General features: G+C 44.5%; 1 protein-coding gene across 3 annotated transcripts in view; it reads right to left on the bottom strand.

Moving 5' to 3' along the window:
- Positions 1-6507: 6507 nt before the first annotated feature.
- Positions 6508-25710, bottom strand: part of LOC110530232 (glypican-1) — a 108312-nt gene continuing 89109 nt past the window's right edge. For all 3 annotated transcript variants that reach the window (XM_090182141.1, XM_021613129.3, XM_036985802.2), the window contains 6 exons: positions 24523-24688; positions 24274-24404; positions 11886-12011; positions 11283-11416; positions 10947-11122; positions 6508-9960 (listed from right to left, as the gene is read on the bottom strand). In XM_090182141.1, coding sequence (XP_090038267.1) covers positions 9752-9960; positions 10947-11122; positions 11283-11416; positions 11886-12011; positions 24274-24404; positions 24523-24688 — 942 coding nt within the window. In that variant the 3' untranslated portion in view covers positions 6508-9751. The remainder of the gene's footprint in view (positions 9961-10946; positions 11123-11282; positions 11417-11885; positions 12012-24273; positions 24405-24522; positions 24689-25710) is intronic.

Raw genomic sequence — 25710 nt, 5'->3', positions numbered from 1 at the left:
AAAATGATTCTGTGCCAGCTACTGGTCTCGGAGACCATTGTAAGTTCTACATGACTGTCCTGTGAGACCTCACTAGTGTCATATTAAAGGTGGTACTGTTGTGTTGTGCTACAGAATGTATGGCTTCATCCGATCTATATGGATTTCAGTAAAGGGCGGCAGTGACCTTACTACTGTAGAAAGAATGTAGCTATGCTACCTATAAACCTGCTTCAAGTAGCTGTAAGCCCCATTATTGACAGTTATGTCATCCTTATTGTAGAATGAAGAGGACACCATGACTCGCTCTGAGGTCATCCACACCTTTGAAATGGCTGTGTCTGGACTGGACAAAGTCACCCCTCACCCCCCAGTCTGACCCCTGACCCCCACGGTGTGTCTCTCAACCCTGAACATGAACCCTTACTACACTCATGTTGGTAATGCATTAAAAAAAAGTGCTTCACATGGATTGGCTTTGATTGTATTTGGCTCTTCAAGGTACACTGTCTGTGCAGGGATGCTGTAATGAACTAAAGCTGCCACAAGGTGGCGGTATATACAAGCCTAAAAGCATCAGTGTCGCTGTGGTTATCGTTTACACTAGGACTGAAACAGTTTAAAACCTAGGACCCAATATGGTGGAAGTTTTGGACAGAGATCTTGGCTTGATGATAGACAAGATTTAATTGACCTCCCAGATGATACAACTCAAGGTCGACAGCATTGCTTTTGGAAACGAGAACAGAGATTTATTACATGAAACATAGATGATCAAATGATGACTCATGGTTAGGAAACAGGACAGAGAGATGAATTACTGAGTAAAACTACATCTTTGATAAAGAAAACGAATTAGGATATTTTCATTCTCTGACGCCAGTTTAAGCTGAGGGCTGAATCAACAACACAGCTTGAACTGACCTGTGTCATCTAGAAAGAGAGAGAGAGAGAGAGAGAGAGAGAGTGTGTGTGTGTGTGTGTATGTGTGACAGACAGACAGACAGACAGACAGACAGACAGACAGACAGACAGACAGACAGACAGACCAAATGACCTACAGATGGCCATTGGAATTCCCTAAATGTAATTTATAAACATGTGTTATTGTAAAAAAACATCTATCACATGACATATTAACGGAGAAATATCACACTTCCGAGCCAAGAGACACAGTTCTGTGAGTCCACAGGCCCTTTAAGGAGATTTAGTTGAACCAAACTGCTTCCTTTGGCCCTATCTCTTGATTCTGAAGTGAATGTTTAAAAGGGGATTTCTGAGTCAGTTATGAATCTGTGGCAATACAGTTCAAGGCTGTTACCTCTGTAACCCTCTCTCAAAGACAGATGCGAATGAAGGACTGAAACAATAAATTGAGCTCATAACTGTATCAAACACTGGGCCTGTATTCACAGACATTCTCAGAGTAGGAGTGCTGATTTAAGACCAGTCCGTCCACCCCCCCATGATTTCAAAAAGCACAACTAGTCCTAGATCAGATGATTGGAGATTTATCATCTGATATACAGTAGGTCACAGCTGTAGCCACACCCCCACGCACCTGTTGCGAAACGCAATGAACTGCAATGACGATTACAATGGAACAGTGTCCTTCTGAGTAGAGGGACAGAAAGAGACACATAGTTTGATTCATACGTGGACACAGCATCTTGAAACTCCCCTGTAGACTAAAGTACTTACCTTGCTTTGAAAAGTACAGTACTTGAAGCCCACGCAAATCACTCAACTTTAAAAAGGCGAAATAAAAAATACATACAAAAATAACAATAATAAACCTGTTTTTCCGTAACATCACTTGAATCTAAAACAAAAATCCAGAAAATCACATTGTATGATTTTTAAGTAAATAATTTGCATTTTATTTCATGACATAAGTATTTGATCACCTACCAACCAGTAAGAATTCCGGCTCTCAAAGACCTGTTAGTTTTTCTTTAAGAAGCCCTCCTGTTCTCCACTCATTCATTACCTGTATTAACTGCACCTGTTTGAACTCGTTACCTGTATAAAAGACACCTGTCCACACACTCAATCAAACAGACTCCAACCTCCCCACAATGGCCAAGACCAGAGAGCTGTGTAAGGACATCAGGGTTCAAATTGTAGACCTGCACAAGGCTGGGATGGTGAGAAGGCAACAATTGTTGGCACAATTATTAGAAAAAGGAAGAAGTTCAAGATGACGGTCAATCACCCTCGGTCTGGGGCTCCATGCAAGATCTCACCTCGTGGGGCATCAATGATCATGAGGAAGGTGAGGGATCAGCCCAGAACTACACGGCAGGACCTGGTCAATGACCTGAAGAGAGCTGGGACCACAGTCTCAAAGAAAACCATTAGTAACACACTACGCCGTCATGGATTAAAATCCTGCAGCGCACGCAAGGTCCCCCTGCTCAAGCTAACGCAAGTCCAGGCCCGTCTGAAGTTTGCCAATGACCATCTGGATGATCCAGAGGAGGAATGGGAGAAGGTCATGTGGTCTGATGAGACAAAAATAGAGCTTTTTGGTCTAAACTCCACTCGCCGTGTTTGGAGGAAGAAGAAGGATGAGTACAACCCCAAGAACACTATCTCAACCGTGAAGCGTGGAGGTGGAAATATCATTCTATGTGGACGCTTTTCTGCAAAGGGGACAGGACGACTGCACCGTATTGATGGATATGCCATGTATCGCGAGATCTTGGCCAACAACCTCCTTCCCTCAGTAAGAGCATTGAAGTTGGGTCGTGGCTGGGTCTTCCAGCATAACAACGACCCGAAACACACAGCCAGGGTAACTAAGGAGTGGCTCCATAAGAAGCATCTCAAGGTCCTGGAGTGGCCTAGCCAGTCTCCAGATCTGAACCCAATAGAAAATCTTTGGAGGGAGCTGAATGTCCGTATTGCCCAGCGACAGCCCCGAAACCTGAAGGATCTGGAGAAGGTCTGAATGGAGGAGTGGGCCAAAATCCCTGCTGCAGTGTGTGCAAACCTGGTCAAGAACTTCAGGAAACGTATGATCTCTGTAATTGCAAACAAAGGTTTCTGTACCAAATATTAAGTTCTGCTTTTCTAAGGTATCAAATACTTATGTCATGCAATAAAATGCAAATTAATTACTTAAAAATCATTCAATGTGATTTTTCTGGATTTTTGTTTTAGATTCCGTCTCTCACGGTTGAAGTGTACCTATGATAAAAAAATTAAAGACCTCTACATGCTTTGTAAGTAGGAAAACCTGCAAAATCGGCAGTGTATCAAATACTTGTTCTCCCCACTGTAGCTCCTTTAATAGGGTAGAATCCTTCATCCTCTTGTGCACTTGTATAATCCAATCTTCAAGTTCCGGTACACTCGTGTCTATCAGAGTACGACTAGGGTCCAGTTGTGAGTTAGAGAGGGCTAGTGAGAGAGAGAGAGAGAGAGAGTTTAGTCGTGTAGTGTGTGTACGTATTCATGAATGCACACTCCTGTCTGAATGTCCAATCATCCTAATATGCGGTCAGTAATCAATACAGCTAGACAGAATTAGTGGGAAGGTATTATTATCAGTACCTGAATATCTTTACATCTAATGAAGCTGCAGTTGATCATGTTTTGTAGCAGAATGTGGATTGAGCCGACATGCATTCCTATCAAATAATCTCTCCAGGCTTTAGAAGATTCAGCTTGATCCTGTCATGAGTGATTCTTATCTCGGTTTGCAAATGCTGGTAACCTTCCCTAAATTCGCTGGTTCTCCAGAAATCCTGGTTGGAAGACTCCGGATGTCCTGCTTATTCCCGGGGAATCGTCCAAAACTAGATTTCTGGAAAACCTAAGAACGTTTGGAAAGTAACAACGATGCAACCCTACGTCTTGTCTAGCACCTACCTGTGGACAGAAGAGTGGATATTACTCTTTCCCTTGGGCCTGGCCAGGGTCACGCAGAGGTTGTCTCATCTGTCTGGGAGAAAAATAACCAAAGGGTATGGCGCTGGTGTGGTAAGTCTCCGTGTAATGGTTTTAGAAGTCTTTATTTATACCACAGAATGAGGCTATCAACTGGTGTCTGGCTCGTTCAAATTCCTTTGGTGTTGTGACATCAAACATTGTCTCTCTTTGCTGTGAGCAATGGATCTGTCCTGGCATCTGTCCTGGGATCTGTCCTGGCATCTGTCCTGGGAGGGACTGATATGTTCTCACTAGCAGATAGAGAGCTGGTTAGGTTACATTCAGACATTTGTTCATCAAACATTCTAAAGTGTCCAAATGCTCATGAACCTGTATCTAAGCTCTTCAATGTTCCACTGAGTAACAGCACACGTTTTTGTATTCTCCTGGGTTCTCAGAGGAACACAGAGAATACATTTTCTATGAACTAGAACTTGTTAGTCTCTCAGAGCATCATCGACTAGTCAAATGTGCTAAAACTTCCCTTGGGGATGAACGGAAAGCGAGTGGCTTGACTGGCCACTTAAGTGTCCATCCACACAGATAAGACAAACCACTTAGCACACAGTGTAGCTATCGGCAAGTCCCTGTTCACCAGATAGACCTTAAAGCATCTCTGACATCATCCACTGAGCAGATGCGTGTGTTGACGTGTGTTGTGTTCCTGTCTCTCGCTGTTCCCACTGGGCAAAAGGGGTTGAATCAATGTTGCTTCTACGTCATTTCAACCCATACAACCTGTGATGACATTGAATAAACTTGGAAAACTGATTAAAAAGTCATCAACGTAAGGGCATATCACATTTTTTCCACCCAACTTTGAACCTAAATCCAAAGACATGGTGACATTTTTTCCAATTATTTTTCCAATTATCTCTTATAATGTTAACTGCAGTGCTCATCCCAGTCTGATAGGAGATGGTGATGTACACTGAACAAAAATATAAACACAACATGCAAGAATTTGAAAGAGTTTACTAAGTTACAGTTCATATAAGGAAATCGGTCAATTGAAATAAATGAATTAGGCCCTAATCTATGGATTTCACATGACTGGGAAAACAGATATGCATCTGTTTGTCACAGATACCTTTAAAAAAAAAGTAGGGTTGTGGATCAGAAAACCAGTCAGTATCTCTGTGTAAATAGTGTGACCACTATTTGCCTCATGCAGCGTGACACATCTCCTTCGCATAGAGTTGAACAGGCTGTTGATTGTGGCCTGTGGAATGTTGTCCCACTCCACTTCACTGGCTGTGCGAAGTTGCTGGATATTGTCAGGAACTAGAACGCGCTGTCGTACACGTCGATCCAAGGTATCCCAAACATCCTCAACGGGTGACATGTCTGTTGAATATGCAGGCTGGGACATTTTCAGCTTCCAGGAATTGTGTACAGATCCTTGCGACATGGGGCTGTGCATTATCAAGATGAAACATGAGGTGATGGTGGCGGATGAATGGCACAACAATGTGCCTCTAGATCTCATCACGGTATCTCTGTGCATTCAAATTGCCATTGATAAAACGCAATTGTGTTTGTTGTCCGTAGCTTATGCCTGCCCATAACATAACCCCACCGTCACCATTGGGCACTCTGTTCACAATGTTAACATCAGCAAACCGCTTGCCCACAAGATGCCATACACGCTGTCTGCCATCTGTCCAGTACAGTTGAAATCAGGATTCATCCGTGACCAGCACACTGCTCCAGCAGGCTAGTGGCCATCGAAGGTGAGCATTTGCACACTGAAGTCAGTTATGGCGCTGAATTACAGTCAGGTCAAGATCCTGGTGAGGACGACAAGTACACAGATGAGCTTCTATGAGACGGTTTCTGACAGTTTGTGCAGAAATTCGTCAGTTGTGCAAACCCACAGTTTCATCAGCTGTCCGGGTGGCTCGTTTCAGACCATCCCGCAGGTGAAGAAGCCGGATGTGGAGGCCCTGGGCTGCCGTGGTTACATGTGGTCTGCGGTTGTGAAGCCGGATGGACGTACAGCCAAATTCTCTAACATTTCAACTTTCTGGCAACAGCTCTGGTGGACATGCAGTCAGCATGCCAATTGCACGCTCCCTCAAAACTTGAGACATCTGTTGCATTGTGTTGTGTGGCAAAACTGCACATTTTAGAGTGATTATGCTGTTTAATCAGTTTATTGATATGCCACTCGTCAGGTGGATGGATTATCTTGGCAAAGGAGAAATGCTCACTAACATGGATGTAAATACATTTGTGCACAAAATTTGACAGAAATAAGCTTTTTGTGCTTATGGAAAGTTCTTCTCTTTTATTTCAGCTCATGAAACATGGGACCAACACTTTACATGTTGCATTTATATTTTTGTTCAGTATAGTTTAGAGTGAGGCTGGCAAACTCCCTCAAAAAAAGCCCAGAATAAAATGCATTGTTGCCTATTAAACATACAGATTTTTTGTTGTGTCTGTGTGAACCCTGCTTTTCTCTCCTCGACTGCTCTCCTTTCGGTTTGTCCTGTCTTGGAATTTCCCTTCTGCGGGTTGATAAAGTTAATTCATTCGTTCATCAATCACACAAACACCCACCACAAAATGAACATGACACAGGGCATCTTTAAAATCTTACAAGGCATATAATTGACACAAGGTTCCAGGAACAAACAACAGCAAATTACACATATTTATTCAACCTGTTTTTTTCTTGCATCTATCGTCACCATAAACACAAAATCTCCATAGGTTTTTTTTTTCTGAAAACAAATAGAACCCAAAAAATTAAAAATTAAATTCCAATGGTTTTCTTTCAAATTGGCACCTTTCAGAAATGCCTGCCACATTCAACTCATAAAGGGGAAATAAACATGTCCAGGACCCCTGGTTATATCAGACCTGGGTTCGAATACTATTTGAAATGATTTCAAATACTTTATCTGTGCTTGATTGAGCTGGCCTGGCTTAATGGACCAATAGAATAGTCCCAAAACTGCAACCCCCACCCATCTGCAAACACAAAGGCAGGGTAGAGCAAACACAAAGTGTTTGAAAGATTTCAAATAGCAGGTGAACCCAGGTTCAAGTTATACATTATGCTATTTCACCCGTCTCAAACTGCAGCCATCTCAGTGGTCCATATTTATCTGCATACACAAACACTCATCGATAGACGTTCATGGAGTGTCGACTCAACTATCGATCCGTCATCTTGTGATCTCTGATCTCAGTCTTTGTGCAGACAATACCATCTTATCGACTTCCTAGGCCTCTTACGTCATAAAAGTGCAGCGTTTATAAAGAGGGGGGATTTAGAATTATACAGACGAGAGCGGGAGAGGGGTTAGAGGAGGACAGGAGAGGGGGATGAAGGGTGCTGGGGGAGGGGGGTGCTGTGCAAATTTTGTTCAGTGGCATTGAGAGGCGTGGCCATTAAAAGTGAGTGAAGTCGGCGTCAGTGAGTGGTTAACTGTGTTTTTGCATTGGAATGTCACTGTGGGGCAGCCACGGGCAGTTCACATGGTACGCTCCAGGGAACCCTATGCCTACTCACATAATAACCCGTTCATCAGATCACTACCCAGTGTCACTATCATAATGCTTGTTTCTAGGCGTTTTCACCTATTCAATACATGTGTTCCGAGACCAAGGTTCATAGTCAGTCCGAGAGGACTCTTAGGTTTTCACCCAACCTTTACTTAATTCTGTTCAATTGAGCCAATTGATTGAATAATGAAGTGCATATCAGATCAATGGAATAGAATTGTGTGAAGGCTGGAAGGAAAACCTGGATGCAAAAACTCCTGACTCCGCCAGGACCGGCTTTGATAACAGCTGCAGTCCTCCTGCGTGAGTGCTCTGAACTCTATGGTTCTGAATGGGGTCATGTTATTTCCTGTGTGTTCCTTCTGAATTCTCCGCATTTTCTGCCTCAGAAGCCGAAGCACAGGCCTAGCGGACGGGTCACTTAGCTTCCCCGGTTCTGGTGTACAGCCATAGACTGAAGACCCTCAATTATAGTGTGTGACCATATCTCTGGAGCCCTAACTCTCCCCAATCTCCTCATTCATCGCACTTTCGATGTTGGCTATTGACGAGCACAGTCCGTATCAAAACCTCTCCATCTGGCCCTCAGGGGGCCCATTCAGTCTAATGGAAATGTCCGCAACATTGTGTAAGAATCTATGGCTGTTCAATGCTTTCAATATCATGTGGAGTAAAACACAGAATCAGTTCTTATTGCCAAACGTTTCTATCCGTTTCCATCTTGTCGAATAAGCCCAAATACACCTTCTTTGTCAAGCGACCACACACGTTTGCAGTAGAATGAAGCACTGTGTCATTGTCAGGAACCCACGCTGTCACGTCAAAGCTTCAGAGAGCACAGAAGGTCGTCATTTGCGAATGAATAGTATGCCATGAAGGACAGCCTGGGAGGGGGAGATAAAAGAGAGGTGGGAGTGTGAGGGAGAAGAGGGAGAAGAACGTGGGAGATAAGACGGAAGGGAGCTGGGACGCAACGGAAAAGACAGAGAGAGGGGGGGGGGGGGGGGGTGGAGACAAACACGAGAAAAAGTCAGCGTCACGGAGTTCCAATCGCTAAGTCAACTAGTCCAAGCAAAGTAGCAGTCGTTCAGACATGCAAACAGTCTGCTTTGCAACATGTGGTTCGAGTGCAGTATAACCCCTCCACTGTAGCTGACTGGCTCAGTCTGAAAATATTGGTCATTGGTACCATAACAACTCAATCTTTAGCTACAAAGTAACACATTATAATGTTAACTGAGCTCCATTACCAGAAGACAGAACAAACACACACCCAGCCCTCTCCTAGTTTCCCTTCTTTCTGTAAGGTAGAGCACAAACGTCAACCTAAATACAGGTTCTACCATATACTGCCAATATAGTGTCGATACTGAGGACTACTGTGGTCACATTGACACAAATATGTTTTATGTTTCCAACAAATTCCCCAATCCAACTAAAGCCTAGAGAAACATATCTGCTTTGGGAGAGATAGAACGAGGGGTGGAGGGATGGGAGGAAAGATGGATAGAGGGATGGAAGGGTTATGTTACTCCCACAGCAGAGGATCAAGTCGTTGTGAATATGATCACGACTAATATTACAGCTTACATTACCAAGCTGAGGAGGGGAAAAAAACTGCTGATGCAAAGCGCTTTCATTTTCTCACTGTTGTGCCCTGTGATGTTGTGTGGGTTTAACGCTAAGACGTTTTCAGGGTCTTACCAAAACCCCTGGGGCCAGCTTATCCTCCTTAAAACTCATCAATACTTTATTTCACTTGAGTTTGGGGTAGAAACACTTTTTTGCCCCAAAGATGCTCCAGGGGGTTTGATATTCTGTTTTTAATAAATGATGTCCTCAGACATAAAGACTGTTTAAAAGAGTGGGAAAACAAATGTTTGGCTCAACGTGGCTGAAAAGTCCCCCCCCCCCCCCCACACACACACAGTGTCAACCAAGACTTACATCCTCTATATCGCTATGGTCTATAGACTGACTCTTAACATGTCTTCAGTACAGATATGTTAGAGCACCCAAACACCAGAAAGCAAAACTAAAGAAAAATGTGAAAAGACCAGCTGTAGTGGTGCCGTATAACGTAAAATAAAAGACAAGAACAGAACCCCAAAATCTATGAATAATATAATACTCATTACTCCATTTTTGTTCTGATCTGAGACCAAAAGGAAGTATTTTTCCTTATTTTAGTTTTATTTTGGCAAATTAACTAGGTAAACCCCCGACATCGTCTCCTCGCCTCTCCTCCCACCCCTCGCCCTGCCCCCCCATGTACCAAACTCAGTCCCGATTGGTGGAATCCCCTGGAATCCCCTGTCAATTACCGCCGGAGCAACAACGTGACCAATGAGAGCAGGTAGAGGGCGATGAAGGGGAGATTGTGGTTGGCTGAGGCTTTCACGACCTTCTTGTTCTCCGGGGGGTAGGCATAGAGTTTGGGTCTGTCTGTGTTTGGGGCCATGAGGCGTGGGCCCCGAGCACAGTTATCGTCAGCGCACATGCCACTTCCTGAACCACTGACATCATCACCTGGGGACAGAGCAGAAAAATAAAATACATTTTTTAGAGAAAGAATCTGATCTGTATGGTATAGCAAGAAAATGTCTCTGCCTTATGTGCCAGTAAGCACTAAGTCAAAAGGGCAATACCACCTCTTTTCAATCTTACATTCATAATGTCCCAGCACCATACCAGTGTCTACATGTGAAGAATCTTGTTACAGGTTTCGAAAATCCCTGTTTTTTTACATTTAATCCCACTTTTTAAGGACCTTTCTTACCTTTTTAACCACAGAACATACAAATGCCGTTTTCACATATCAAGACACTGATATTGTGCTGGAGATAATGAATAGGAGTTAAAAAAGTGGTGGAATTGCTCTTTAAATAGTTGATAATACATGCAAGCTCTGCTGGCTGAAAGGTGCTTTACCGTTTGCAGCCCACTTTGTACATGTAGAATGGACTCCCAAAATGAAGACATATATTCTCTAATACCTTATCCTGTTATAATTCCTAGTAACTACAAACAGCATTTAAATCAGGCATTTGATAGACACCTCAGAAGCAGGAAGAGGGCACTCGGGTTCAAGGAAAAAAGACTGACATAATGCAGCCCAAAAATCTGCCCTCAATTATTAGAAACGGCATCACAATTTAGGCCAAGTTCTTTTCTCTGTAACTTAATTCCAGCTCAATCCTATAAAAACTGAAATTGCACTGTCTATTTAAATCAAACACACGTCACAGAAGTAGGCAAGTGAGCTCTTCACGGTTAAATATTCTCTCTTTCTCTAGGCCTCCTTTATCGTGTAGAACAATAGCTTTCAGAATAGCTATAAAAGGGACAATTTATTTTCTACGCAAAACAACAAGCTGAAGACAATTAAAACAGCATATCAAATATTTCCAGGCAGTCGTATGATGTCAACATGACACAATCTCTTTCATAGCTGGAGGATGTTGTACCTGAATCAGTATTCACATTTTATTAGCTGATCCTAGGTCTGTACTCACTGGTGTCCTGAAAGTCTACATCGTTGCCATTGAAAGCGTTTCTGAGGCGATTGGTCATGATCTTGAGCTGCATGATCTGTTGGCGTATAGTCATGTCTGGCTTGGTGATGTCGATCTCTACCTCAGGGTTGTTGATCTGACTAGCCAGGCCGTCACCCATCACCTCTGGAAGGTACCTGGGCGACAAGGAGAGAGGGTGACTGGTGGGCACTCAAATACTCACACACGCAGAGACACCCGAAAGCATGCACACTCACTCACACATATACATACAGTATACACACACATATAGCATGCTTGCGCGCACACACACACAGACGTGGTTTAAGGTCATACCTGGCACGAGCCATCCCGTTCCAGCACTTGTCGTCGCCCTGGGCCCTGGTGGCCACCCTGTCGCTGCAAAGGGTGCTGGGTAACGAGACCCAGTAGGACTGCATGTCCCTCAGCCTTCTCGACACATCAGAAACCTGGGGACCATGACATTATGTCATTAGTACATACAGTGGCAAAACGTTTTGCAATGGAAAATGAAAATGTGCATTTCTTATTGGACAAGTTCAGGTAGACCCTCCCTGTTTCAGTCCCTTTTCTTTCGTTTGGTGCCTAATGAAAACAACCTGTGTACTGGAAACTGCTATCAAAAGCTATTCGATATCAAGTTTGTTCAAGCATTTACATTTTCTGCAGACAGCTTCTGTATTAGCAACAAACAGTTTGTTTATTGTAGGAAAACAATGATGCTTGTTTCCATTCCCTCACATTTGATATGCATCTGACTCACTGCATTCTTGACTGTAGCTTTGCTATTTATGCATTCTTCACAGAGTAAGAATAAACATGACTAAACAGGAACAGTATCATATCTCAAGTGACTGAGAAATGAGAGAGAGAGAGAGAGAGAGAGAGAGAGAGAGAGCTATCGACAGTATCACTGACCAGTTTCTCCAGTCTGGCCCCAGAGGTTGGGCTGTCCTGCACTGTAACCTTCCCCCTCTTCTTCACCTCCTCCAACCCAATGTTGCTGGTTCCTCCCTCCCTCAGGTTCCCACAGGCCTGAAACACCTGAGAGTAGAGAGAACGGGAGAGAAAGGGGAGAGTAAGAAGGAGAGAAAGGGGAGAGAAAGGGGAGAGTAAGAAGGAGAGAAAGGGGAGAGTAAGAAGGAGAGAAAGGGGAGAGTAAGAAGGAGAGAAAGGGGAGAGTAAGAAGGAGAGAAAGGGGAGAGTAAGAAGGAGAGTAAGAAGGAGAGAAAGGGGAGAGTAAGAAGGAGAGAAAGGGGAGAGTAAGAAGGAGAGAAAGGGGAGAGTAAGAAGGAGAAGGGGAGAGTAAGAAGGAGAAAAAGGGGAGAGTAAGAAGGAGAGAAAGGGAGAATAGAGGGAGAAAGTGAGAAAAATATTTGGTTGAATATTTAGGGACAAAAACTACAATGTCAAAATGACAGTTGAACTCAACTTCGTAATGAAACTTTGTCCTCTAAACTCTTACTCTCCAGTACTGAAACTTCCCCTTCTGAATTGAAAACTCTAAACCCAGTACTTAGCCACCTTATACATGATGAAACAATACAGAATTGTGTGTGATCTCTTTAACATCTCACACAACACAAACACCAACAACACTTACTGTCGTTAAAACTACTAGCCCTAATGCACTACTTACAGTAGCTAGCACTATTACTGTATAACTACTTACAGTAGTTAGCACTACTAGCACTACTACTGTATAACTACTTACAGTAGTTAACACTACTAGCACTACTACTGTAGCACTACTTACAGTAGTTAGCACAACTAGCACTATGACTGTAGCACTACTTACAGTAGTTAGCACTACTAGCACTACTACTGTAGCACTACTTACAGTAGTTAGCACTACTAGCACTATTACTGTAGCACTACTTACAGTAGTTAGCACGACTAGCACTACTTACAATAGTTAGCACTACTATCACTACTACTCTAGCACTACTTACAGTAGTGAGCACTACTAGCACTACCAGCACCACTTACAGTAGTTAGAACTACTTACAGTAGTTAGTAGTACCAGCAATACTTACATTAGTTAGAACTACTTACAGCAGTTAGCACAACGTACAGTAGTTAGTACTACCAGCACTACTACTTACAGTAGTTAGTAGTACTAGCACTACTTTGCACCACGTATAGTTGTTAGCACTACTAGCACTACTTACAATAGTTAGCACTACTTACATACATGAAGGGAACATTTTGACATTTGCCATATGGTTGATGAGAAACTCCATATGGCAAATGTACGGTCCCTTACTAGACGTCCGGGAAGTCATCGAACGAAGTCTCTCAGACATTCGGTTTCCATTTTATAAAATGTTCAAATGTTTTCATTTTTCCGCTGTCCCTGTAAATCCCGCCAGAGGGCGAATGGAATCATATTGCAAATGTACAACACATCACCAATCACAACGTGGCCTTTTCTCCTAAAAGGAAAAGACTTCGAAGACGAAACTTGGTGAGCATAGGTTTGGCATAATGGGGAGTTGGTCCCAAACAAGATGGCATCGAGGCCTCAACACTTTTTGAGTTATGGCCATTTTTCTGGGATTAAAGGTCAAAAACTAAAATAGAGCACTAATTTGACCCCTTCACGTCAAAGTACATAAACCTACGGTGTCAGGGAAAAAATAACCAGCCTTTTATCTATCGTAATTTAAGAGAAATCGTACATTGTACAATTGGTGATGTTCAAAAAAAAATGTTTTTTTCCCCAAAAAGTTACAGATCCAGTTGCAGCGTGTTCAGACAAATATTTTTTAAGTAATTTAACCCTCTGTAAATAAGTCAATTCTTAACATAAAGACTTAAAACTCAAAATGTTATAAGTGCCTACCACATGGAGGATATGTGTTCACTTTCAGCTTCCTGTGTCAACCAGAAGTGCCTTAAAATTGTGTCATAGGTGCAGTTTCGAAGGGTTAAAAAGGTCAGATCTTTTCAAAACTTCATATGTGTGATTAAGCAACCCTCATGAGCTGTAAATCTGTAATTTCTCCCAACAAATGTCAAAGAAAAGCTCTCTCACACACACAGCAAGGATGGAGTGAAAAAGTGCGGTGCTTAAAGACACTCAGAGCCTGCAATGGCATTACCATTATCTCTAGGCTGTGCCGAGTTCAACGAGATGCCCACCTTGACCGTAGCTCGCTTGGTCTGAGTGCAGTGACCGTCAAAAAAAGAAGGCCCAAAATGAAGCCTGGACCTAAATTTCAAGTGCTTTTGGGAGACAAAGAGAGAACCGTTAAGGTTAGAAGCACAATTTGACCTCAGGAACGTTCCTGAGGTCCTCCCGATCTGTGCAAACCTTGACCATGTGGCATTAACCCTTAACAGTGAAACTGTTTTTTTTCATCTCATAGTTTACATCTCTCCCCATAGAAATACATTGCCTGCTCCTCTAAATTCAACCTGTAGCCTATGTGGGTTATGAATGCCTTATGAACCTGTCTTCGATGACAATCCATCAGGCCACTATGAGGTCTACCTGTGTCGATTCTAAGGTTCCTGAAGCAACCGGAAGTGGTTAAAATCACCCTAAAGGTGTTTTTGCCATGCCCAACCTGCAGTTAGATAGAAATAGTGCATTCAACCCTGTGTAAATCAGTCAGTTCTTAATATATAGACTTAAAACTCAGGATTCCGTAAAAGCCTACCCCAATGAGGATATGTGTTTACTTTTAGCTTCCTGTGCCAACCGGAAGTGCCATAATTGGGGTCAAAGGGGCTGTTTCGAAGGGTTAAAAAAGTCAGATCTTTCCAAAACTTCATGTGTGATTAGGCAACACACATGAACTGTAAATCAGTCATTCATCCCATCAAATTTCCAAGAAAAACTCACACACCCACACAGCAAGGATGAAGTGACACAGTGTGGGGCTTAGAGACAGACAGAGCCTGCAATAGTTACCTTTGTTCAAACTATCAAAGAACCGTTAGAACTAGAGCTCCAAAACTTTAGAAACCTGTTCTAGAGCTTAAGTCGAGATTGCACGGTGAGTTATGTGGCTCTGGAGGTTCTCAGAAGGAGAAACAGCCTCGTACATTTGCAATAACTTCAATTCATTTTGACATCACGAAAATGACGACATTTAGAAATGTCCCAGAGTCGCACGACGAGGTGCATTGAAACCGCCTCGGCCCATAGAGACTGACCCTAACGTTTCTGTCCAATAGCTCATTCAAGGACCCTGTAGTAATGCCCGGAAAATGTGGATTTTCAACACCAATTAAGGTCGCTACTCGGGCTCCAAATGACCTATCGAGCCGAAACTTGGGATTCGGGGTTGCCTCAGCTAGGCCTACATATAATATCAGAACTGGACCCGCAGCTAGAACGTAACTACGTGGTTTATGTTTTTATTATGGTTTGAACAGAAGGCAGAAGGAATTTTGGGCCTGCTCTGAAATATGTGATAGTTGGCCTCTAAACGAGTTGGAGAAGTGGGTGTGGTGTCAGTTTGGTGTCAGAATGAGATCTAATTTATTGATGGACGGTGACTTACTGGCTGACTTTTGTCCATTTGCAATATGTTTAAACAGTGAGGTAAAATCACCAAAATGACATTCTGAAATCAACACCAACGAGAGATGGAGAGGATTTTGGACATTTTTTAAAAAACGTTAAAAAACGAGTCCCACTTCTCTCATGTCACCATCGAGCGATGGAGAGGTACCACTAGCACTGCCTGGCCATCCCGAGTTCATCAGGCCAGTCAATTTTGCATTTCTGAAGAATTTTTGAGCATGTCAAATTCGTGATGGTAACTGCCCATTGAAACATATTGCAAATGGACAGTCGTGCACCTGGTGATTGGAATGGGTTACCAGGAGCACAATTTTAAAATGTTTTTTAATGCCATTACAGGGTAGCAAGGGGTCCACGGTTGCGTAGGGAGCAGCCCCCATCCGTGCCCATCCAATAGGGGGCGCCCCTTGTCATTTTGGACGTCCCACTTCTCCCTCAGTATACATGACAAATAGACCATCTAGGTTGATTCATGGTTTAACATAGTGCTATATATATATAATTTGGGCAGTATAAATGCCTTTGAGACATGGTTCACTGACTTTTGGGTTTGCAAACCGACTTCCATTGATCATACATGGCAAATAGACATAACATCCTGATTTGGCACTTCAAATCTTTCACAATGCATTTTTACATTTCTTATGGCATTTGGCAACAAAAAAAAGTGACTTTTGACTTCGACTTCCTATGAAATCATATTGCAAATGGACAAAACATATGCCTTATGGACAAGTAAAACATTTTTTTTATGATAATAAAATGACAAAAGTATGTTCATACAGTTCTTATACATGTGTAAGTGACAAAAAATCTAAAGAATAAAAAAAAATAAATAAATAAAAAATGGTCCAGAAAACACTTTTTTAAGGGGGTGATACGTTTTTTCTTTTCTTTTCACAGTTTCGACTTTTGACTTCCTATGAAATCATCTTGCAAATGGACCAAACATATGCCTTATAGACAAGAAAAAAATAAAACTAATAATGATACTAAAATTTGACAAAAGTGTGTTCATACAGTTCTTATACATGTGTAATTGACAAAAAAAATCGAAAGAATTTCAAAAAACGGTCCAGAAAGCACTTTTTAAGGGGGTGATACGTTTTACTCTTGGGTCTTGACTTGTGTTACATTTGCAATATGAAAAATTACGGTGGAGCGCACTCGCCATCTATTGGATTTTTGCAGTGTTACACTTGGCAATTGCCACATGGCATTTGCAATCAACTTTGAATGAAACGTTGTCCAATTGAGTGGTATTGTACATCGTGTATATTTCTTTCGTACGGTGCCAATGTGATCCTATTAATTTCTGTCAATTTCAGGGGGGTGTTCCCTTACAATAGTTAGCACTACTTACAATAGTTAGCACTACTTACAATAGTTAGCACTACTAGCACTACTTACAGTAGTTAGCACTACTAGCACTACTTACAATAGTTAGCACTACTTACAGTAGTTAGTAGTACTAGCACTACTTAGAACCACTTACAGTAGATAGCACTACTAGCACTACTTACAATAGTTAGCACTAGTTACAGTAGTTAGCACTACTTACAATAGTTAGTACTACTAGCACTACTTACAGTAGTTAGCACTACTAGCACTATTACTGTATAACTACTTACAGAATTTAGCACTACTACTGTAGCACTACTAGCACTACTTACAGTAGTAAACACTACTAGCACTACTTACAATAGTTAGCACTACTACTGTAGCACTACTTACAGTAATTAGCACTACTAGCACTATTTATAGTAGTTAGCACTACTAGCACTACTACTGTAGCACTACTTACAGTAGTTAGCACTACTAGCACTACTTCTGTAGCACTACTTGCAGTAATTAGCACTACTAGCACTACTACTGTAGCACTGCTACACTAATAGCCTGCTTACAGTAGTTAGCATTACTAGCCTTGCTTACAGGAGTTAGCACTACTATCACTACTACTGTAACACTACTTACAGTAGTTAGCACTACTAGAACTAATTACAGTAGTTACCACTACTAGGACTACTAGCACCACTTACAGTAGTTAGTAGTACCAGCACTACTTACAATAGTTAGTACTACTAGCACTACTTACAATAGTTAGCACTACTTACAATAGTTAGCACTTTTTACAGTAATTAGCACTACTAGCACTACTGAGCACCACTTACAGTAGTTAGCACTACTAGCCCTGCTTACAGTAGTTAGCACTACTATCACAACTTACAATAGTTAGCACTACTTACAATAGTTAGCAAAACTTACAATAGTTAGCACTACTAGCACTACTTACAGTAGTTAGTACTACTGGCACTACGTACAGTAGTTAGCACTACTAGCACTACTTACAACAGTTAGCACTACTTACAATAGTTAGCACCACTAGCACAACTTACAATAGTTAGCACTACTTACAATAGTTAGCAAAACTTACAATAGTTAGCACTACTAGCACTACTTACAATAGTTAGCACTACTTACAGTAGTTAGTACTACTAGCACTACTTACAGTAGTTAGCACTACTAGCACTACTTACAATAGTTAGCACTACTTACAGTAGTTAGTACTACTAGCACTACTTACAATAGTTAGCACTACTTACAGTAGTTAGCACTACTTACAATCGTTAGCACTACAAGCACTACTTACAGTAGTTAGCACTACTTACAGTACTTAGCACTACTTCGCACCACTTACAGTAGTTAGCACTACTTACAGTACTTAGCACTACTTCGCACCACTTACAGTAGTTAGCACTACATACAATGCCAGAGGACTCAGATTTAACATCATATAGTAACCTAAGAATTTCAATGCCAAGAACACACACACCTCCTACGCTCCTTCAGATTTAAGTTAAACTGGCCTCTTGTTTAGTCTGTTTTGGATAGCTCTGAGGCTCTCTGCCTCTCCTGCATAAATAACTGTTCTATAAAACACGTAAACACACATCTATGATATACTGTATGGTACCAACCTGAGGTAGAAGGTGCCCCTACTCACGGATGTTGAACAAATTTGTCCTACTCCCAATCCTAACTGTAACTCTGTTGACATGTGATAACTAATGAAACCAGAGCAGCTGCAATAGCAGTAGTTGCACACTGAAACATTTTATGAATCAAACTGACTTTCTAAACCTGGTAGGACGAATAGGCCTATACATCATCGATAGAAGATCATCGATCATCGATAGAAGACTGTCAATAAGCAGGTGAAGCTGTCCCTAGACACTGATTGTTAAGGTGAGTGAATGAGGACCCAAAAGCGAACTAACTTAAACAGAGCTTCTTTAATAACCAAACATAGGTAGGCTCAGATAGACCGGCAGATTCCGACAGGACAGGACAAGGTTACAGCAAACATGACGATAGTCTGGCTCAGGCATGAAACACAAACAAGAATCCGACAAGGACAGGAACAGAAACAGAGAGAGATATAGGGACCTAATCAGAGGGAAAAAGGGAACAGGTGGGAAACGGGGTGAATGGGTAGTTAGAGGAGACAAGGAACAGCTGGGAGAAAGCGGGGGAGAAAAGGTAACCTAACAACGACCAGCAGAGGGAGACAGGGTGAAGGGAAAGGACAGAGACAAGACACAACATGACAGTACCCCCCCACTCACCGAGCGCCTCCTGGCGCACTCGAGGAGGAAACCTGGCGGCAACGGAGGAAATCCTCGATCAGCGCACGGTCCAGCACGTCCCGAGAGGGAACCCAACTCCTCTCCTCAGGACCGTACCCCTCCCAATCGACAAGGTACTGGTGACCACGGCCCCGAGGACGCATGTCCAAAATCCTGCGGACCCTGTAGATGGGTGCGCCCTCGACAAGGATGGGGGGGGGGGGGGGAAGACGAGCGGGGGCGCGAAGAACGGGCTTAATACAGGAGACATGGAAGACCGGGTGGACGCGACGAAGGTATCGCGGAAGAAGAAGTCGAACTGCGACAGGATTAATGACCCGAGAAATACGGAACGGACCAATGAACCGCGGGGTCAACTTGCGAGAAGCCGTCTTAAGGGGAAGGTTGAGTGGAGAGCCAAACTCTCTGACCGCGACAATATCTAGGACTCTTAGTTCTACGCTTATTAGCAGCCCTCACAGTCTGCGCCCTATAACGGCAAAGTGCAGACCTGACCCTCTTCCAGGTGCGCTCGCAACGTTGGACAAAAGCCTGAGCGGAGGGGACGCTGGACTCGGCGAACTGAGATGAGAACAGCGGAGGCTGGTACCCGAGGCTACTCTGAAAAGGAGATAGCCCGGTCGCAGACGAAGGAAGCGAGTTGTGGGCGTATTCTGCCCAGGGGAGCTGTTCTGACCAAGACGCAGGGTTGCGAAAAGAAAGACTGCGTAAGATGCGACCAATAGTCTGATTGGCCCGTTCTGCTTGACCGTTAGACTGGGGGTGAAAGCCGGAAGAGAGACTGACGGAAGCCCCAATCAAACGGCAAAACTCCCTCCAAAATTGAGACGTGAATTGCGGACCTCTGTCCGAAACGACGTCTGACGGAAGGCCATGAATTCTGAAAACATTCTCGATGATGATTTGTGCCGTCTCTTTAGCAGAAGGAAGCTTAGCAAGGGGAATGAAATGAGCCGCCTTAGAGAACCTATCGACAACCGTAAGAATAACAGTCTTCCCCGCTGACGAAGGCAGTCCGGTGACAAAATCTAAGGCGATGTGAGACCACGGTCGAGAGGGGATAGGAAGCGGCCTGAGACGGCCGGCAGGAGGAGAGTTACCGGACTTAGTCTGCGCGCAGACCGAACAAGCAGCCACGAAACGACGCGTGTCATGCTCCCGGGTGGGCCACCAAAAACGCTGGCGAATGGAAGCAAGCGTACCCCGAACGCCAGGGTGGCCGGCTAACTTGGCAGAGTGAGCCCACTGAAGAACGGCCAGACGAGTAGGAACGGGAACGAAAAGAAGGTTCCTAGGACAAGCGCGCGGCGACGGAGTGTGAGTGAGCGCTTGTTTTACCTGCCTCTCAATTCCCCAGACAGTCAACCCGACAACACGCCCCTCAGGGAGAATCCCCTCGGGGTCAGTGGAGGCTACTGAAGAACTGAAGAGACGAGACAAAGCATCAGGCTTGGTGTTCTTAGAGCCCGGACGATAAGAAATCACGAACTCGAAACGAGCGAAAAACAGCGCCCAACGCGCCTGACGCGCATTAAGTCGTTTGGCAGAACGGATGTACTCAAGGTTCCTATGGTCAGTCCAAACGACAAAAGGAACGGTCGCCCCCTCCAACCACTGTCGCCATTCGCCTAGGGCTAACCGGATGGCGAGCAGTTCGCGGTTACCCACATCATAGTTACGTTCCGACGGCGACAGGCGATGAGAAAAATACGCGCATGGGTGGACCTTGTCGTCAGAGAGGGAGCGCTGAGAAAGAATGGCTCCCACGCCCACCTCTGACGCGTCAACCTCGACAACGAACTGTCTAGAGACGTCAGGTGTAACAAGGATAGGAGCGGATGTAAAACGATTCTTGAGGAGATCAAAAGCTCCCTGGGCGGAAACGGACCACTTAAAGCACGTCTTGACAGAAGTAAGGGCTGTGAGAGGAGCTGCCACCTGACCGAAATTACGGATGAAACGACGATAGAAGTTCGCGAAGCCGAGAAAGCGCTGCAGCTCGACGCGTGACTTAGGGACGGGCCAATCAATGACAGCTTGGACCTTAGCGGGATCCATCTTAATGCCTTCAGCGGAAATAACAGAACCGAGAAATGTGACGGAGGAGGCATGAAAAGAGCACTTCTCAGCCTTCACAAAAAGACAATTCTCTAAAAGGCGCTGGAGGACACGTCGAACGTGCTGAACATGAATCTGGAGTGACGGTGAAAAAATCAGGATATCGTCAAGGTAAACGAAAACAAAGATGTTCAGCATGTCTCTCAGGACATCATTGACTAATGCCTGAAAGACAGCTGGAGCGTTAGCGAGGCCGAAAGGAAGAACCCGGTATTCAAAGTGCCCTAACGGAGTGTTAAACGCCGTCTTCCACTCGTCCCCCTCCCTGATGCGCACGAGATGGTAAGCGTTACGAAGGTCCAACTTAGTGAAAAACCTGGCTCCCTGCAGGATCTCGAAGGCTGAAGACATAAGAGGAAGCGGATAACGATTCTTAACTGTTATGTCATTCAGCCCTCGATAATCTATGCAGGGGCGCAGAGACCCGTCCTTCTTCTTGACAAAAAAAACCCCCGCTCCGGCGGGAGAGGAGGAGGGGACTATGGTACCGGCGTCAAGAGCTACAGACAAATAATCCTCGAGAGCCTTACGTTCGGGAGCCGACAGAGAGTATAGTCTACCCCGGGGGGGAGTGGTTCCCGGAAGGAGATCAATACTACAATCATACGACCGGTGTGGAGGAAGAGAGGTGGCCCTGGACCGACTGAACACCGTGCGCAGATCGTGATATTCCTCCGGCACCCCTGTCAAATCACCAGGCTCCTCCTGTGAAGAAGAGACAGAGGAAACAGGAGGGATAGCAGACATTAAACATTTCACATGACAAGAGACGTTCCAGGAGAGGATAGAATTACTAGACCAATTAATGGAAGGATTATGACAAACTAGCCAGGGATGGCCCAAAACAACAGGTGTAAAAGGTGAACGAAAAATCAAAAAAGAAATGGTTTCGCTATGATTACCAGAAACAGTGAGGGTTAAAGGTAGCGTCTCACGCTGAATCCTGGGGAGAGGACTACCATCCAGGGCGAACAAGGCCGTGGACTCCCTTAACTGTCTGAGAGGAATGTCATGTTCCCGAGCCCAGGTCTCGTCCATAAAACAGCCCTCCGCCCCAGAGTCTATTAAGGCACTGCAGGAAGCTGACGAACCGGTCCAGCGTAGATGGACCGACAAGGTAGTGCAGGATCTTGAAGGAGAGACAGGAGTAGTAGCGCTCACCAGTAGCCCTCCGCTTACTGATGAGCTCTGGCTTTTACTGGACATGAAGTGACAAAATGACCAGCAGAACCGCAATAGAGACAGAGGCGGTTGGTGATTCTCCGTTCCCTCTCCTTAGTCGAGATGCGGATACCTCCCAGCTGCATAGGCTCAGCTCCCGAGCCGGCAGAGGAAGATGGTAGTGATGCGGAGAGGGGGGCAACGGAGAACGCGAGCTCCTTTCCACGAGCTCGGTGACGCAGATCAACCCGTCGCTCAATGCGAATAGCGAGTTCAATCAGGGAATCCACGCTGGAAGGGACCTCCCGGGAGAGAATCTCATCCTTTACCTCTGCGCGGAGACCCTCCAGAAAACGAGCGAGCAAAGCCGGCTCGTTCCAGCCACTGGAGGCAGCAAGAGTGCGAAACTCAATAGAGTAGTCTGTTATGGATCGATTACCTTGACATAGGGAAGACAGGGCCCTGGAAGCCTCCTCCCCAAAAACAGATCGATCAAAAACCCGTATCATCTCCTCCTTAAAGTCCTGATACTGGTTAGTACACTCAGCCCTTGCCTCCCAGATTGCCGTGCCCCACTCACGAGCCCGTCCAATAAGGAGAGATATGACGTAGGCGACACGAGCAGTGCTCCTGGAGTAAGTGTTGGGCTGGAGAGAAAACACAATATCACACTGGGTGAGGAACGAGCGGCATTCAGTGGGCTCCCCAGAGTAACACGGCGGGTTATTGATTCTGGGCTCCGGAGATTCGAAAGCCCTGGAAGTGGCCGGTGGATCGAGGCGGAGATGGTGAACCTGTTCTGTGAGGTTGGAGACTTGGGTGGCCAGGGTCTCAACGGCATGTCGAGCAGCAGACACTTCCTGCTCGTGTCTGCCTAGCATCGCTCCCTGGATCCCGACGGCTGAGTGGAGAGGATCCGAAGTCGCTGGGTCCATTCTTGGTCGGATTCTTCTGTTAAGGTGAGTGAATGAGGACCCAAAAGCGAACTAACTTAAACAGAGCTTCTTTAATAACCAAACATAGGTAGGCTCAGATAGACCGGCAGATTCCGACAGGACAGGACAAGGTTACAGCAAACATGACGATAGTCTGGCTCAGGCATGAAACACAAACAAGAATCCGACAAGGACAGGAACAGAAACAGAGAGAGATATAGGGACCTAATCAGAGGGAAAAAGGGAACAGGTGGGAAACGGGGTGAATGGGTAGTTAGAGGAGACAAGGAACAGCTGGGAGAAAGCGGGGGAGAAAAGGTAACCTAACAACGACCAGCAGAGGGAGACAGGGTGAAGGGAAAGGACAGAGACAAGACACAACATGACACTGATCTCAGGTCAGCTGGTTTCCTCCCTAGTGGTTAAGGTTAGAATCATGTAATCTGATCCTGTCTGGTGTTGTGAAGGCTAGTCTGCCAGGTCATGGCAGAGCCTCAGGCCAAATCTGACCTCGACACCTGCGCAGTACAGAGAAGCCTTTGTTCCCCAAAACTATTTACATATTTTCCCACCTTCACTACATAAAAATAAAAAATATTTCATGGCTCCTTATGCTTTTTAACAGGCACATAAAAGTGGTGCTTGTACACCATTAAAAGGAGAAGTTAATGGTTGGCCTTGAGACTGTGTTATGAGTCCCTGTTCAGGTATGTGGAACATTATTACATTAAATCAGCACAGGTATTCAACATCAGGCTCTGAATACGTGATATGGCTATGAGCCCTGATCAACACCGTATTAGTTTGATCGGTAATAATATTATAAAGTGTGGACTGGCGGTAGTATATCTGTAAGTGTGCGTGTGCGTGCGTGTTTTGTGTGTGAGTGTGCTGACTGCTGTACTGACCTTGGTGTTAAAGGTGTCTATGTTGTCCATCATGGTGGTGATAGCCTCTGAGATACGCTTGGGGAGAGAGAGGAACACCACATTCACACTGGATGCACCCTCAAACCTGTTAGCCACCTGCAGCATGGCATCTACAGAGACGGGGGGGACGGGGACGGGGGATACAATATTAAAATGTGAATGCATGCTTATAGGCATTAAATGAAATGAGTGTGCAAATGTGTGTGTGTGTGTGTTTATATGTCTCACCAGCCAGGTTTCTCCACTCTGTGTCCAGGTCGGCGTGGTTGGCAAGGCAGCCCTTCAGCACGTTTGCACAGTAGTTGGCACAGGGCCTGGCAGAGGGCACGCCACGGCAGTGGCGACAGTACGTCATCTTCATGATGGCACGCACACACTCTGGGCTCAGGGGCACCTGGGAGAGGAAGCACACAACAAAACAGATGACACATACAGTACCAGTCAAAAGTTTGGACACAATCAGTGGTGTTGTGACAAGGTAGGGAGGTATACAGAAGATAGCCCTAATTGGTAAAAGTCCATATTATGGCAAGAACAGCTCAAATAAGCAAAGAGAAACGACAGTCCATCATTACTTTAAGACATGAAGGTCAGTCAATCTAGAAAATGTCAAGAACTTTGAAAGTTTCTTCAAGTGCAGTCGCAAAAACCATCAAGCGCTAGGATGAAACTGTCTCTCATGAGGACCGCCACAGGAAAGGAAGACCCAGAGGTACTTCTGCTGCAGAGGATAAGTTCATTAGAGTTAACTGCAGCTTTGACAAATCAGAGGCAGAAACAGCCTGGCATCCAGGCTAAATACAGACCGACATGTTTCCCTTCAATCATGAAATGAATGTCCCTGTGAGTTCTTATGGTTTTCTTTTCATACAAAGCCTTGGCCGTTCCAACACCTCTATGAGCAATAGCATATGTTCCAATGACAAACAAGACTGAAATAAATGCATCAGGCCCTTCAGTGACTGTCCCTGCCATTCCAACGGTTACTACTGCTTCTGCCACTACTACAATAGTTCCATTATTGTCATTCGCTATCATGGGTCCTGAGATATGTGGAAAGGAGAACAGCTTAAGATCCTGTGAATAAGCGAGTTTCCTTGGCGATGGGTGAACAAACGACACACACACACACACACACACACACACACACACAATACAGCGGGAGTTCACTTCCCATGGCCATCCTTTTACGCTAGCGCCGCACTTGTAGGTTTTAGTCAACCTGGTTACCGTGGAAACTGATCAGCCAAGAGAATTAGCTTTTTTTCCCACTGCATGACACATCCGTCTTCACTTTCCACCAGATCCCTCCATCCTTATTTTCTTCCGCCTCTCTCTCTCTTTCTCTCTCCCTCTCTCTCTCTCTCTCGCTATCCCACTGGGCTGTTCCCTAAGGAAAGGGTTATGCATTATGAC

The sequence above is a fragment of the Oncorhynchus mykiss genome, chromosome 8 (genome assembly GCF_057628025.1).
Source record: "Oncorhynchus mykiss isolate SJ-2025 chromosome 8, ASM5762802v1, whole genome shotgun sequence".
NCBI lineage: Eukaryota > Metazoa > Chordata > Actinopteri > Salmoniformes > Salmonidae > Oncorhynchus > Oncorhynchus mykiss.
The sequence above is the reverse complement of the archived record's forward strand: the minus strand, read 5'-3'. Positions and strand labels throughout refer to the sequence as shown.